Raw genomic sequence first — 15,336 nt, forward strand, 5'->3', positions numbered from 1 at the left:
TGTACGTTCTTCCTGTTTGTCACCGTCTGCAACTGATTCCCTAGCGTTGGGATTGTGGTCTCCTGGGGACGTTGCTCCTTTTAAGGCCTGTTTTGAAAGAATAACTTTTTTCATATTTCACGCTTGCTTTTCTTCTTTACCTCAGTTCAATTTGTCCTCCATCTTGGATTTGGTTCGTCGACTTGGAGGCTGGAACGGGCTTTCCGAACGAGTGAAGACTGGGTACCACGTGTTCAGCTCACTTAAAGGGGAAGCTGAAGTGCATCCCCAGTCTACCGACAGTTTCTGAAGAACGAATAATGACAATTGAGAACGGTACAATTGGAATGTTTCATCCGGTGGAATACCGTAAATACTCGAATTAGTGCCTCCTTCGAATAGGCGCCCCTCCTATCGGCCAAAATGTAAAATAAGTGCCCCCCTCCTCAAATAAGCGCCCCTCTCCCCTCTCCCCTCTCCCCTCTCCCCATTTTGTGGACGAGTAATGAGACAACAAAGGATGTATAGTTTTCGTCGTATAGTATTAAATTTGTGCATTGTTTCGGTTTGTGAACACGTTAAGTTTGGAAAAAACAATTACAAGTACTAACGGCGCGATTTCAAGTTTAGGATCAGCCTTTTATGTCGATAAACAGCTTAAGTTTTTTACGCGCAGATGATGTATTGAAAAATTGATCATGTCAGGCCACGATTTGGGAAAAATTAAATAAGCGCCCCCCCTCGATTAAGCACCCTCTCGAATAAGCGCCCCCCGTCTTCACCTAAATTCGAAATAAGCGCCCCGGGTAGCATGCCATTTTCGTCCCCAAAGTCATTTGTCTCTCTTGGCCGGCGAGGCCTTCACATGAAAAAAAAAAAAGGTGATTCGGGAGACTCGTGATTTGATTGGCTGGATCTTGCAAAATATCCACTGGTTGGTCCCCGAACCCTGGCCTGCGAACGCAGACGCATTTCACTTAGGCAGCAAGGCCCGTCAGACGAAACAAATGAATGCCATCCCCGGCTAGAATTTACTTCACTTAGTAAAACTCGGTTAAGTTCTGTTGGTGCTCTAATCGAACTGATTTATGTGACTAAACTTCGAATGAACAAAATCAGGTGATGGGCTCCTGACAAAATGAGACGGGATGACGGTGTGTACCATTTCACGGCATTTGGAAAAACTTCTAGGAGAAATGACTGTTCCGTTTCACTATCCAACGAAACGACTCCGTAGTTCATCATGGAACATGGCAATAACGTGAAAAAGGAAAATAGTTCCCTGATTTTCAAATCATTCTGGTAAAAACGAGAAAATTAAGAACGCAGCTGTATTCTGAATCTGCTTGGCAGTGCAAATTAAATATTAACGATAAATTGGCCTCCTTTCAGCCAATCACTAAGAAGTCGTCTCTTTCATAAAAATATATGTTATAATTAGCAAGCTGTCAGTGTTTTTGAGTGCTTGCCTTCTATTGTTTACATTAAAATTTATGTGTTAAAGTGTTTAAGAAGTGTTGGTAATTAATGTTAGCTAATATTAGTTCTAGATCGTCAACTAGTGTTGACCGTTCAAGAACTGAGACGCAACATGGGTCTTGATGCGCTCCACTTTGTCAGTTTCCTTGCTGTGCTCATATCAGTGAGCTCTGAGGAAACTTCAAAAGGTATATTACTTCTGCCATGTATATGACATAATTCTGCTTGGCACCCGCGTTCAGAACTAACATTGATTCTTAATTCTTAACGCAGGGCAGCCAGCTTTCCGTGACAATGGCATTTTGTATGCCAACTTCAAGACTCACAGCAACTCCTACTTAAATATAACAAGTGTTGGTACAGAACTTGTTAAAGACATCACAGAGTGTGGGTTTGCATGTGTTGCTAAAGATTCCTGTTTCTCTTTTAACCTGGCGCGGAATAAAGCATTTCCGCGGCTGTGTGAGCTGCTGCCTTCAAACGTATATAGCAAGGCGGACAAGGTCGTTTCAAGTCAATCGTATGATCATTTCAGCATTCCGGTAAGTATTTATACTTTTAAGGGGCTAACAAGCCATCCCACTATATATTAAAGGGGTCGTCAAGATTGTCATGGGTCGGTTGAGGCAGTTTCTGAACGCCCAGAAGTTTACAACTTTACAGTGCTTCTAGTATTCTAAAAGGATGCACTTTCAAGAGCTCTCTTTCAAAGGCTGGAACCGTGGGCTGACGAAGCTCTCAGAACTGCAAGGAACTTTCGCGAAATCCAGCGAATAAAACAGTGGTTTTCGAGTAAGTTTTCGTTCCCATAGCTCACCAGCCACTGGTTCAGTTTCTTTCATCCAAAGTTAGCAATGTTAATAAGACGTTGTCGAGCTTTCATGAACCGAATTTTTAACTCGGTAGAGGAACATTTTAAAACGCTTTACTCTACAGCTGTTCCTTGTTGGGAAATTGCTGCAGAGAAATTTACATAGATAAAGCCTTCTATTTCTGTATGCGCACATTTAAAGCTCCTGGAAAAATAACCAGTACAATTTTCTACAGATTTTTCATTTTTTTTTTCTTTCGAGCTTTTCAAATCCTTTCTAAAGCAACGTTTTCCTCACATTTCCCACTTAAGTTTCCAGTGCCTCAGAGGCAAAACATCTGCTGTCACTGTGTTCGTTTTTCAAATGAATAACTTCTGCAAGCTTACCCCAGTTCATGAGCCGAACTTAGTTCGAATTTGGACCAACCCTAATTATCAAAGTACGCCTCTTGATTCAGACGTCGAACTTAATCGCCGAACTTTATTTAGTTGGAACCAAATCACCATTAAATGGTAGCGATTTTCAGGCAACGCGTAAAATACGTTATAATAATTTATGCTTTAGGTTCGGGACGTCTGAATCAAAGTCATTCTAAAGCCGAAACTTCCTGCCGAGCTAGGCGGGAAGAACGGCTGAGCCGTTCGAAGTTCATATAGCCGTTCTTAGCTGATTCAGACGCCGAACTTTTCAAGTACTTAGTTCAATATATTAGGTTCGGCTCATGAATAGTTCGGTGTCTGAACTGGACCTAAGACCACCCTTTCAATCAATAATAATAAAGAAACTTGAACATACAGGTAATACTATTGATAAACGAATGGTTGCTACGTGTAATTTTCACACAACCACAAACTTTACTGACAGCAAGTGGGACCTAGCACATGAATTTTTCAACAGTTGAACAGCAGCTGTACAGGATGTCTTCGTAACATTAGTGACTGATGGGGCTTTTTGAAACTGAAAAGAATATTCATGTTAATTTTATCATAACAGTGTTATGTTTTTCTTCTTTTAAGGACTATTTTAATGACTCTTGTAGCTTTAAGCAATTTTATAGAAAGGTGACACATGTTCCCACATTTAGGGAAATCAGATTTACCAGAGTAACCGCATAGTCAGTGGCGAAGAGAGATGTCCAATTTTGAATTTTAAATTATTCTAAATTACAAAAGTATAATATGTATTGTATTGGTTTTACTTTCAAGTCGAAATTCATATAGCCATTCTTAGCTGATTCAGACGCCGAACTTTTCATGTACTTAGTTCAATATATTAGGTTCGGCTCATGAATAGTTCGGTGTCTGAACTGGACCTAAGACCACCCTTTCAATCAATAATAATAAAGAAACTTGAACATACAGGTAATACTATTGATAAACAAATAGTTGCTACGTGTAATTTTCACACAACCACAAACTTTACTGACAGCAAGTGGGACCTAGCACATGAATTTTTCAACAGTTGAACAGCAGCTGTACAGGATGTCTTCGTAACATTAGTGACTGATGGGGCTTTTTGACACTGAAAAGAATATTCATGTTAATTTTATCATAACAGCGTTATGTTTTTCTTCTTTTAAGGACTATTTTAATGACTCTTGTAGCTTTAAGCAATTTTATAGAAAGGTGACACATGTTCCCACATTTAGGGAAATCAGATTTACCAGAGTACCCGCATAGTCAGTGGCGAAGAGAGATGTCCAATTTTAAATTTTAAATTACTCTAAATTACAAAAGTATAATATGTATTGTATTGGTTTTACTTTCAAGTCTGATTATGCATATTTTGTCCACTTTAACTTGAAGGTTAATTAAGCATTAGGCGGTTACTCACGATCCCTCAAGCATGTAATGCTTTTTCGTATTTAAATATAGGATCTTGCCTATTTACTAACTATGTTTGCTCTCGGCCAAATTGAAACAGGGATAGTTACAATAACAAAAAGCACTTTAAACGAAACTGTGAAACGAAATGTTCTGTGATGACTATGTCAAGAGTTAGAACTCGCATTAACGGGCTGAAGGAAAACCAAAGTAAAAAAACACTAGGAGAAACTAGCTTTCTAACTTCAAAGGCCAAATAAAAATGAAAAAATATCATTTAGAAAAAAAATGTTTATGTATTCCGAAGAAAGAACTAATTACAAATGCTAATATACATAAGTATATGTGAAACATGATCAGCGTGCTACACAAACCTAAATTGCAAAACCTATTAATAAAACGCCCTGTCAAAAAAAATGATGATGAAATGTAAACAAAGCGAAGCCTGCAAACAGTAGCTTATCATGTGCATTACGAAAGCTGAAGGACACAGGGCATTTGAAAAACTTTTTCGAAATGAAGAAAGGATTATTCACTCATAAGATGGAGGTCAATAAGAATTTTTCATTCGTCAGTTTGTCATATAAAACTTTCAATTTTTTTTCATGAGTCATTTTGGGAAAAATAAGCTCCTGCGACCAATATATAATAACCATAACAAACCTCGAGATGGAAAACATCATCAACGACAACAGCATAAAGATTACTTCAATGCTTAGATGAATAAAAGTTGGGTAACTGTTGATTTTTGTTTTTGATATCCAGGTTAAAGGAATTCATTTAAGTTTAACGGTCAAATACCTGGCGTAAATGACACGTTCTGTCCGATAACGCAGCCCTAAAAGCACATAACATTTTAAGACAACATATTGTACCCCTGCTGGGCACGAGGTCTTGCAAACGTTTGGCAAAGTAACATTTTAAAGAAGCTTTTTTCTCCTCTCAGTCGCCATGCTCGAGTGGACCGTGCCAGAACAATGGAACCTGCGAACCAGTTTATGAGACGGATAGCTTTATGTGTCTTTGTGGAAAAAGATACACGGGAAAGAACTGTGAGAAAGGTAAGATTCCTGTCTTGCGTTTTACAAAATTCTATTGCTGTAACTTGATTGATTCCTTTAAGCCCCTTGTGGTGCAAAGGGCATCGACAATGCAGCACCAGCGGACTCTGTTTGCCTCTGACTTCTCTGCTTCTCCATGTTTGCTTCTTTAAGTTCTTCCTCGATTGACTTTCTTCAGGTTTTCCTTCCTTTTGCCCTGAGGATTGCATTGTAAGGCCTGCTTGGTAGTATTACGGCTGTTTTTCGCGTATGTGACTTATTCAAGCTTATTTCCGGCTTACTGTCTCGGAAAGTAAGTGCTCCTTTTCCCTCCTGCTCCAACTGACCTTATCTGGGCAATGAATCTCGAGGATCTCTCTGCATGGGACCTTCTCAGAAAAAGCTTTGTAGCCTATTCGATATGGCTTGTGTCTCTTTCCAGGTCTCTGCGCAATACAGGAGCGTCGAGTTTACATTAGAAGTGACGAAGCGCAGCTTGGTTTCCGTGCAAATCAACAAGGTATTCCAAACTGGCTTTCCCTATTCGGCTCTTCTTATCTTCCTTTCTACCTTGGCTGTGATGGTACTGCGCTTATAGGCGAAGCTTTGTAGCATCATTCAGTTCCTCACCGTTCAACTTGATTTTTTTTTTTTTTTTTTTTTTTTGCTGCTTGTTATAAGTGCACATCGCCTTGGTTTTTTTTTTTTCTGTCTTTGTTTAGCCAGAGGTCGGTCGCCTCTGCCATCAGTCTCAGATTGTTGGTTTTGGCTTGCATATGTTGCTATTTCTGAAAAAGAGGTCATAATCCAGGGCATGGAATAAAGTTGTTGGTTTCTATTGTATACCTGCTCCGCCATGATCCTCCAATTCTCTCATGTTCCAATCGACAACCACTAAAAAGGTCATCGGGGACAGCAAACAGCCGTGAAAAGCTCCTGTGCTCATTTCCAAAAGTTCTGACAGTTTCCCATTATGGGGGACTTGAAAAGATGGACTCACATAGGTCCTAGATCAGCTTTGGCATTCCGTAGTGAGCATGAGTTGAGAGCTGAAAGAATGTTGAAAGCCATGAGGTTCATGCACTCGCCTGCTACTCGTTGGACTGCTTAACGATTATCCTTAGAGTGATAATATAGTCACTAGGGCCGGTGCAGGGCTTATTTTTCCTGAGCCCTGCGTGACTACATCGGATTTTTTTTTTACAGGGCATCTCTCAGCCTCAGGGTCCTCGCTGGGCAGCAAGTTTTGTGTTAGATCCAGGCAGGCCTTAGTGGTAGCGGCCGGGAAGGGTAGTTCCCCACCGTACCTCAACTTACCTGGCATTTCCTCACTTCTTTTGTCTCCACCTCCTGTGGTGTGGACTTAAAAGAGGCATTGATGTTTTAATATATACCGCGTGGGGGGGGGGGGGGGGGGGGGAGAAATGCTGCCATGCATAAAACGAGAGGTTATAATAAAGAGTATTATCGTTTGTCTCACGATGTAGTCACTTGAGATCTAGATCGCGACGTTTCGACTCTTACTGCTAGTCTTCTTCAGGCGATAAGGTCGACTGATTGCACGGTATCATTTATATCACAAAGGTCGGCTGTGATTGGTGCATTTCGATCGTCCTACTGTTCCATTGTTCCGGCGAGTAGCTGATCCCTCAGTGGTCCGCTGTTGTACCGTTCTCCTGTTGTTGTGTTTCTTGATCGTGGGTATCCATGCTTCAGGAGTTTCAATTCCACTATCCCTGTTGATGTTGTTAAGGTGAAGTCTTATGTGAATAGCTTCCTTGACCTTACGTGTGTACCAGTGAGGATCTCGATCAATAGACTTGACCCAGGAGCCATAATCGGGGACGGAGACCGTAAGCGCGCGCCATTTCTAGTATTGGGATTGTCCCCATGATATGAGACAATAATTCTATTTTTAGAACAAATTGCGCCATCACCTGCGGCACACGCGCGTACATGCTGCGAGGATTTTTGCGGATGTCGCGCGGGGGAAATGGCGTCCGAAATTCCCGAAATGTTTCATGTTTTTGCCCCACAACTTAACGCGTTTACGTCTGTTGGAATTTTGCTTAAGTATTTTCGTCGTAAGCTGCTCCAGTTTAAGTGAAGTAAGACAGTGTCGAATTTAGTTATGTTCCGCTGTAGGCTTATATATATCGCTGACCAAGTTGTGTTCCGACTGATGCTTCTTTTACATGAGCTGTACATTACTCCACTTCAAATTTCACATATGTTGAAGATTAACAGCTTTTCCATTACACAGCAAGAAACTAGCTGGATATATTTAGATATAGCAGAGCTTCGGGACTTCATAGTTTCCTAGCTCCTCTTGCCACACGCTTGCGAGGAATTTGTCAGTCTATCGCGGCCGAAAAGTAAAACAAAATAATTGCTACTTTAAGTTTCGCTTGAATTGTACGCAACGCTTGATGTTTCATCAAGGCTTAATAACTTTACGTCCGTAGATACTGCTCAGTTTTATTCGTGTAAAAATCCAGTAAATTCTCTTTTGCCGATGAGTGAGAGCGCCCGCCGATGCGTGTTTTGTACAGTCAGTAAACATGACAAATTGTACTTCCGCCGCACTTTCGTGTGAAAGCGTACATCGAACTCAAACAATAGCTCTATAGTTTTTAAATATGTTTAAGATTGATAAATGTTTGAGAGCATATTAAAAGCTAAGCTGAAAATATGTGAATAAAGCAGAAACAATCAGCAAAGTTACGATGACGCTTTCTTTAATCAACTTGGAATAACGATTTCGATTTAGATGATCGAGTTATCAAAACTCCTTGTCTATTTTCATTTTCGCAGTGTAAAACTTCACTATGCTTATGTTGAAGAAACACAGATGATGTTAGTAGCCTTTTTTGCATTCGTGAAATTTGTTGCAGCATCTCAGCACAAAAGATAACGAAAGAAATCTTTGTCAAGATTTGTTGACAATTGAAAACACCAACTCGGACTTGAAAGTGCACGAGCTGCATGCACTATACAAATGAGCGAATTGTACGCGTCAGACTTTCCTTTCAAAAACTTTTGCAAACTCACCAAACAAGCAGAGACAATAAGAAACCATCAAAACAGGTTTTGGTTATGATTAAACATTGTCTGAGAAACTCACAAATTAACTCGATACCTGAGTAGAGAGTTTTCTTGCTATATTCTTAAGCATACGCGTAAGCTTACAACTAGCGTGAGCAGATCTTATTATTCATTCCCAGCGCGAGATTGAAGTCTTGTTTTCGACCCTGAAAAACCCACCTTTTCAGTTAGCTCAGAGCATAAAACTACATATAAGCGCCCTGGTTCGTATTCCCTGCCTTATTCCCTGCCATCGCTGTGAAAAATACGCAAGAGAATCTCTCAACTCTCACCATTTGATCACGCAACGTGACAACATCCACGCGAGAACCCCTGACATGTGCGTGAATCCGCGCGGATATATGACGTCAGGATGGCGCAATTTGTTCTAAAAATAGAAAATTGTCCCATATCATAGGTGCACGCGAATCCCGAGACTTGCGGTCTCCGTGCCCGATTATGGCTCCTGCTTGACCTCATTCCAGATAGGATAGTGGCCGGTCTCGTGGGTGTGGTCAGAAACGGCGGAGGTCTGGGTACGGGCGAGTCGTATATCCCTGTCGTGTTCTTTGATCCTCTTCTGCATAGGTCTCCCTGTTTCCCCGATGTAGACTTTGCCGTACTCACAGAGAATCCTGTAGACAACACCATCTTGTTTAGCCGGGTTGACGGTGTCCTTTGGTCGCACTAAGTGTGACCGAAGTGTCGTGTCGGACTTAAAGACGGTGCGAATGCCTTGTTGTTCTAGGCAGCGGCGGAGAGACTCCGAAACTCCTTGGACATAAGGTAAAACGGCGGTGGATTTAAATTCCGTGACAGGCTCTCTTCTTGGGGTTGTTCGTGCCTTTGTGATCTTCTGTACAAAAGAGGAGGGATATCCGTTAGAAACAAGTACAGATGACAGATGTTTCTTCTCTCCAGCGATTACTGATGGTTTGGTCACGAGACGTTTAGCCCGGTCGTACAGACACTTCACAATACCGCGCTTTACTGACTGAGGGTGGTGTGAATCATACGCTAGGTACTGATCAGTATGTGTTGGTTTCCTGTAGACACTGGTGGTAAGGCGGCCATCAGGTTCTCTGTAAACTGACGTGTCGAGAAAGGCGATCTTGCTGTTGTTCTCGATCTCCATGGTGAAACGGATTGATGGTTGTTGACTGTTCAGGTGCTGCAGGAAGACATCAACTCTATCCCGATCCAGGATGGTGAAAGTATCATCTACGTAGCGTTTCCAGATCTTAGGCTTGCAAGGTGCGGACTCTATTGCTTGTTCTTCAAATATCTCCATGTAGAGATTAGTAATAACCGCGGATACAGGGCTCCCCATGGCTGCGCCGTCTCGTTGTTCGTAAATCGATCCGCTGTACTGGAAGTACGTAGATCTTAATACGAAATCCAAGAGGTCCGCGATTTGAACTGGTGTAGGTGTCGTGCGGTCAGCCAGGCCCGTACAAGCGATGCTACAAAAAATGGAGAACGACGCGGGCCTGGCTGACCGCACGACCGCCTAGAACAACAAGGCATTCGCACCGTCTTTAAGTCCGACACGACACTTCAGTCACACTTAGTGCGACCAAAGGGCACCGTCAACCCGGCTAAACAAGATGGTGTTGTCTACAGGATTCCCTGTGAGTGCGGCAAAGTCTACATCGAGGAAACAGGGAAATCTATGCAGGAGAGGATCAAAGAACACGACAGGGATATACGACTCGCCCGTACCCAGACCTCCGCCGTTTCTGAACACACCCACGAGACCGGCCACTATCCTATCTGGAATGAGGTCAAGTCTACTGATCGAGATCCTCACTGGTACGCACGTAGGGTCAAGGAAGCTATTCACATAAGACTTCACCTTAATAACATCAACAGGGATAGTGGAATTGAAATTCCTGAAGCATGGATACCCACGATCAAGAAACACAACAACAGGAGAACGGTTCAACAGCGGACCACTGAGGGAACAGCTACTCGCCGGAACAATGGAACAATAGGAGGATCGAAATGCGCCAATCACAGCCGACCTTTGTGATATAAATGATACCGTGCAATCAGTCGACCTTATCCCCTGAAGAAGACTAGCAGTAAGCAGTCGAAACGTCGCGATCTAGATCTCAAGTGACTACATCGTGAGACAAACGATAATACACTTTATTATTGCATCTACCACGATGAATAACAACAATCTTTTCCTAAACGAGAGGTTAATTTGCTATTTGTTTTTAAATGTGTTTCAGTAAGTTATTTGTCCCCAGAAAGTAATAACGTTGAAGTGCTTAACTGGGCCGTATATATCTGACATTATTTTTATTATTTAAAAATCAGTTGATAGGAACTGCAGCTGTTTATCAGGGTTAGGCAGAAAGAAGTCGTGTAAAACAGGTGAGCGTTTATGATGGTGATAGAGTCATTCCAAAGCGATGCAGAAGAACTTTTACCCGCAGCAGTAAATCTTACAAATGTTCGAATCTAGCGGAAGCAGAATTCTTTTCCTAGCACCGAAGGGAAAGCGCTTATTGTTTAGCCGTTATCAATTTCAGTACACAGCCGATCAAAGATCGAAGACGACCATGTCTAACTTGCTACCCGGATCTAAAACGGTACTCAATGTTTGCGTCGTCATAACATGCTGAAGAAAATAATTCTTAACATATCCCTATAGATTCCGTGTAAAACATCTCAGTGATTTCTCAGTGTATTCGTTACTCTGAACGACTCAAAGAAAAAAATAGAGAAAAAAAAGATAACATTTATATATATTGCGAGGCCGGTAAGCAGTGAGTTTGGACTTTCTACGACAGGAGGAGAACATGTTTGAGGCACGATTTACAATAATAAAGGCAAGCTCCACTAATTGTTAAGGTGTAAAGTGAGATGCCTTAACTTTAACTCCTACATGTAAAACAACGTTTCTTGAATAAGATCAGTGTTATTCTCTAGTTAGCCATGTTCATGCAGACATCGTTAACAAACATTAAATAGCATCGAAAGTTAACCAAACTCGGCTGCTCCGCGGAAAATAGTTTTGTTCCTTTTGAATTGACAGTTCGCTCTTTCTTCTAGGGTACCGCTTGATATTTCCAGAGAATCGAAGTGTCCAAAACTACGCCATGAAGCAACCAGCCATATCGTCTAACCTCAACGCATTTTCCTTGTGCCTTTTTCTGAAAGTGATCCCAGACAACTTCGTCAATCACGTTATCAGCTATGCCAGAAACAGCGATAATGATTTGACTATTTATTTTTCAAGTCAGCTGGTGGGGATCCATATATTAGGCGCGGAGGAGAGGTAATCGTACAGTACCTCACAGAGTGCATGTGTATAACAACTGTGGCACCATTAGGGTAGATTAAGCCCCTGTTGAAGGAAGAAAGCTAATTTATTCAAGACGTTTTGAGCAGGGTAACTGGATAAAGGTGGGCTCACTTTAAATTATAAATCAGCAAGCACATAATATCTCCACTTGTGTGGTGGGTCGGTAACTATGAAATGTAACTATTTATTGGAAAATAATTGTTGTCCTTCTTGGCTTATGGCTTGGCCTATGTTGATAAATTAAACATTACACTTTTTTGCGGGAGAGGTTTTGCAAATTTCTAACTTACAGTTTATTCCTCAATTATTCGCTTTTCACTGCCATTTTCTGATCTACTCATTCATTCATTCCCCTATTTATTTTTATATTTATTCATTCGCATTTTTTTCAATGTATTTATTTGCATTTTTTGTCATTGATTTTAAGGACTATTCCCAGCATTCTGCTCGCAGATAGTATCTGGCATCACCATTGTTTCACGTGGAGCAATACTAATGGTGAATACAAATTCTATAAGGATGGCAAACTGGAAGGCCAATATGTTAATGTCAAAAAAGGTCACATGATTCCGTCTGGAGGTGTAATGGTGCTCGGACAGGACCAAGACAGCATTGGAGGAGGTTTCGACGCCCAACAAGCTTTCGTTGGTGAATTGACAGAACTGAACATGTGGGACAGCGTTTTATCTGAAAGCGATGTTGCAGCCCAGTACGAGAACTGCAGCATACCCCATGGCTCAGTTCTGACTTGGCCTTTTTTCAAAGATGCAGTCCATGGAAAAGTGCAAGTGGTTGAACCATAATCTACTCAATCAGCTCAAAAAGGGTTACCACCAAAATATTTTAAAACTAGGTTTGCTTTTGTAGTCATAGCTATAGCAAAACTCTCACTTCAGTTGAGAAAAACACAGTACCCAAAATAAATTCTTTTATCAAGTAACGAGGCCTTTTATAATCCCAATCTTTCTTTTCCTCTTTTGCCTCATAGTTCCGTTGTTTTATTTGGTGGTTTGTTTGTTTGTTTATCTTGTTATTTTTACTTTGTTTTGTTCCTCGATCGCAAAGTCGTATTATCAGTTAATTTCCCGTATCTCGGGAACATATTGTTATTTGATAGTAGGTTTCGCCTTCGCCTAAGTCTATTTGTGGAAAATGTTCGTTCTGATTATCGTAGCTCATCTCACGTAATTGCAACCATGTTTTCAGTGATTCACTCAATGTCTAGTCGACCTATTATGATCGAGACGTGAAAAGTAGCAATTGCAAAAACTGCAATGGGTAGTAAAGTTCGCCTTTGAGAGTAATGTAAAAATATAACTTTGGAGGGATTACCTTACTTACCTCACCTCTCTTAGGTGGGATGCTAGTCCATTGCCCGTGTATGATATTTCCAGACTGCAGACTGCATACTGCAGACTACATTTGGGCCAAAGTAGCATTCTGGTTAGCCTGAATATCACCCAGGTTTGCCTGTTTACGGTTAGCTCTCAGTAATGGAAATGAGAATACTTGAGAATACAATGAGTTAATAAGGCTGCATTCTACGGTCTGCAGTCTGGACAGAGAAAGACACTGAGAGTACATGTCAAGTGTCTTGTACAAGGAATTCAAACTGGGGCATAATCCTGGAATCCTCAATCCCGGGTCTAGTGTCTTAACCTTAACAAACAAATCCAGTACTTACATCCACATTTATGAAGTAGTTAAATGAGTCTATATGCTGCTTGACAAGTCCCTTAACCTGCAAAATACATCACCATGGATTAACAATCTCTTAAAGAATACAAGGAAAGCTCATCAACAGCACCATTCAGTAATCAGACTTGGATAAGTCTTCAATGTACTTGTAAATGTACAGTCATGTTAGAACTACTTTTGTTTATATAGTAAAAGCCCATAAGGGAACCTCCTAGTTAACCACATGCAAACAGTCAAACAATCATTGCCTGGTGTGATATTTGGGCTGCATAAGCAAGCAATACATACATGTACATGTATATAGCTGTTTTTGAACTTGCAGTTGATTAAAGTAAACTCCATGGCGAGTTTGTGAAGCTGACTCTTCCAGCAGAGCAAACCCTAATGCTCAAAATGCCAGCTTCACAAACTCTGCACTGCAGCTAAGTTACCCCCATTAACTTCAAGTTGATAAATTAAAAGAGCTCTGTGTTAAATTGTCTAAACTTGGATGTAGACATTACAATGACTGTTACAGTACATACGTACCTTTAAAAAAGCTGGTAATAGTTTGCATTTGTCCTAAACATCAAAAAAGAGTTAAAACCGTGAAAAATTGACTTTTACAAAATCAACAAAAAAATCCCTTCATTCATACATACAAAATGGTTACACTAACCAAAAAACAGAAACATGATTTAAATGACGATGATATATTTCTTGATACAGTAGGTATCAGACAGAAATTACAGCCTTATTTGCAGTTCACAATTTCTGTAGGATATTCATTTGACATTGAAGGGAAAGAGGAGAAAATTTCCAAAGTAGAAAGGGTTGCTCTCACCAAACAGATCTCCTCAAGACCTGTGTGGTGTCCAAATTTCATACAAACTGGACAAACATTGAGCATAAAATGGCATCTTGTTTACAAAAATGTTATAAACATGTTTTCTTTTCATTTCTTCTACTTCCCATATATGTCCTTAAAAATATACCAATTAATTAAAGAAAGACAATCATACTGCAACAGCTTTGATTGGCTTCGACACATCTTCCAAGTTGTCAGTAATTTTCCCCAGTGTTTCAAATTCCATTGCTACCATTCCTCTACTACTGCACTGTCATTTCATCATCAGAACCAGCCGGCCTGTAAAGAAAGAAAGAGAGATTACGCATAGCATGTCAGTACCCTTCTGTATCCCCTTCACTCCACACACAGTGCTTACACCCTTTTTCCACCAATCTAAACTTCTGGCAAGACATGTTGTTCAATCTCATTGCTGTATGTATACCTGGGATCAAGGTCGCCACACGTCATAGCGTCATAGCAAATATTCTTCACTTTCATCTACAACCGCAGTTCATATATGAATTATTTCATATAAACTTCACATCATTTCACTACTCACGGGAAAATATGAACTCAATAAATTGACCTCACTCCCAATGTGTGGCTTCATAGCTCAGTTGGTAGAGCATCGCACCGGTATCGCGGAGGTCACGGGTTCGAATCCCGTTGAAGCCCTCATTTTTTTTTTTTTTTTCAGGCTTCTTCTTTCCAATTGCTTAAATTGGAAAATTTACTGCGATGATCATTCTTCAGCTGTGAGCAGCTACTTTTCTCATTACAAATTCATTATACCATAAAATTTTGATAAACCCCAACAAATGCAAGCCGCAGTAACGAGGTTTCCTTAGTAGTGACCTTATTTACCAAACTATGGCTCAAACTATAAGCTTAATGCCTCACACATGTACGACAGTTCGACTCAGAAGGAAACTGTAATATTTTTTTTTACTGTACGCTCTTCCTGTTTGTCACCGTCTGCAACTGATTCCCTAGCGTTGGGATTGTGGTCTCCTGGGGACGTTGCTCCTTTTAAGGCCTGTTTTGAAAGAATAACTTTTTTCATATTTCACGCTTGCTTTTCTTCCTTACCTCAGTTCAATTTGTCCTCCATCTTGGATTTGGTTCGTCGACTTGGAGGCTGGAACGGGCTTTCCGAACGAGTGAAGACTGGGTACCGCGTGTTCAGCTTACTTGAAGGGGAAGCTGAAGTGCATCCCCAGTCTACCGACAGTTTCTGAAGAACGAATAATGACAATTGAGAACGGTACAATTGGAA

The 15,336-nt window shown here is 40.8% G+C and overlaps 2 protein-coding genes and 1 long non-coding RNA gene across 4 annotated transcripts in view; 1 reads left to right on the forward strand and 2 right to left on the reverse strand.

Annotated features, from left to right (window-relative positions):
- Nucleotides 1-375, reverse strand: part of LOC110047395 (DNA-directed RNA polymerase III subunit RPC2-like) — a 32,358-nt gene extending 31,983 nt beyond the window's left edge. Inside the window, exon 1 of one of the 2 annotated variants that reach the window (XR_016203986.1) lies at nucleotides 141-375. The gene's annotated coding sequence lies outside the window, so the exon portion shown is untranslated. The remainder of the gene's footprint in view (nucleotides 1-140) is intronic. The other variant, XM_089278707.1, reaches the window with a different exon arrangement.
- A 1,097-nt stretch (nucleotides 376-1,472) lies between these two features.
- LOC149098343 (C-reactive protein 1.1-like) lies at nucleotides 1,473-13,716 on the forward strand. Its single transcript, XM_089278708.1, has 6 exons — nucleotides 1,473-1,646; nucleotides 1,732-2,000; nucleotides 5,040-5,154; nucleotides 10,543-10,599; nucleotides 11,281-11,506; nucleotides 11,961-13,716. Exons 1-6 carry the CDS (start codon nucleotides 1,571-1,573, stop codon nucleotides 12,334-12,336), a joined length of 1,119 nt encoding a protein of 372 aa, XP_089134834.1. The 5' UTR covers nucleotides 1,473-1,570; the 3' UTR covers nucleotides 12,337-13,716.
- Nucleotides 13,717-14,190: 474 nt separating this feature from the next.
- On the reverse strand, nucleotides 14,191-15,225 carry LOC110047352 (uncharacterized). The gene is made up of 2 exons (XR_016203987.1): nucleotides 15,150-15,225; nucleotides 14,191-14,357 (listed from the first exon to the last, which is right to left on the reverse strand). It is a non-coding gene; the product is annotated as an uncharacterized LOC110047352 (long non-coding RNA).
- Between the last annotated feature and the right edge of the window lie 111 nt (nucleotides 15,226-15,336).

The sequence above is a fragment of the Orbicella faveolata genome, unplaced genomic scaffold (genome assembly GCF_042242905.1).
Source record: "Orbicella faveolata isolate gen_17 unplaced genomic scaffold, um_ofav_v1 contig_46, whole genome shotgun sequence".
NCBI classification, from domain to species: Eukaryota; Metazoa; Cnidaria; class Anthozoa; order Scleractinia; family Merulinidae; genus Orbicella; species Orbicella faveolata.

What these genes read in the sequence shown, in the direction of transcription:
- LOC149098343 (XM_089278708.1), top strand. Translation starts at nt 1,571, where the DNA reads ATGGGTCTTGATGCGCTCCACTTTGTCAGTTTCCTTGCTGTGCTCATA. An exon ending in GGGAAAGAACTGTGAGAAAG is followed by an intron (nt 5,155 to 10,542) that starts GTAAGATTCCTG and finishes TTTAAAAATCAG; the next exon opens with TTGATAGGAACTGCAGCTGT. An exon ending in ATATTAGGCGCGGAGGAGAG is followed by an intron (nt 11,507 to 11,960) that starts GTAATCGTACAG and finishes ATTGATTTTAAG; the next exon opens with GACTATTCCCAGCATTCTGC.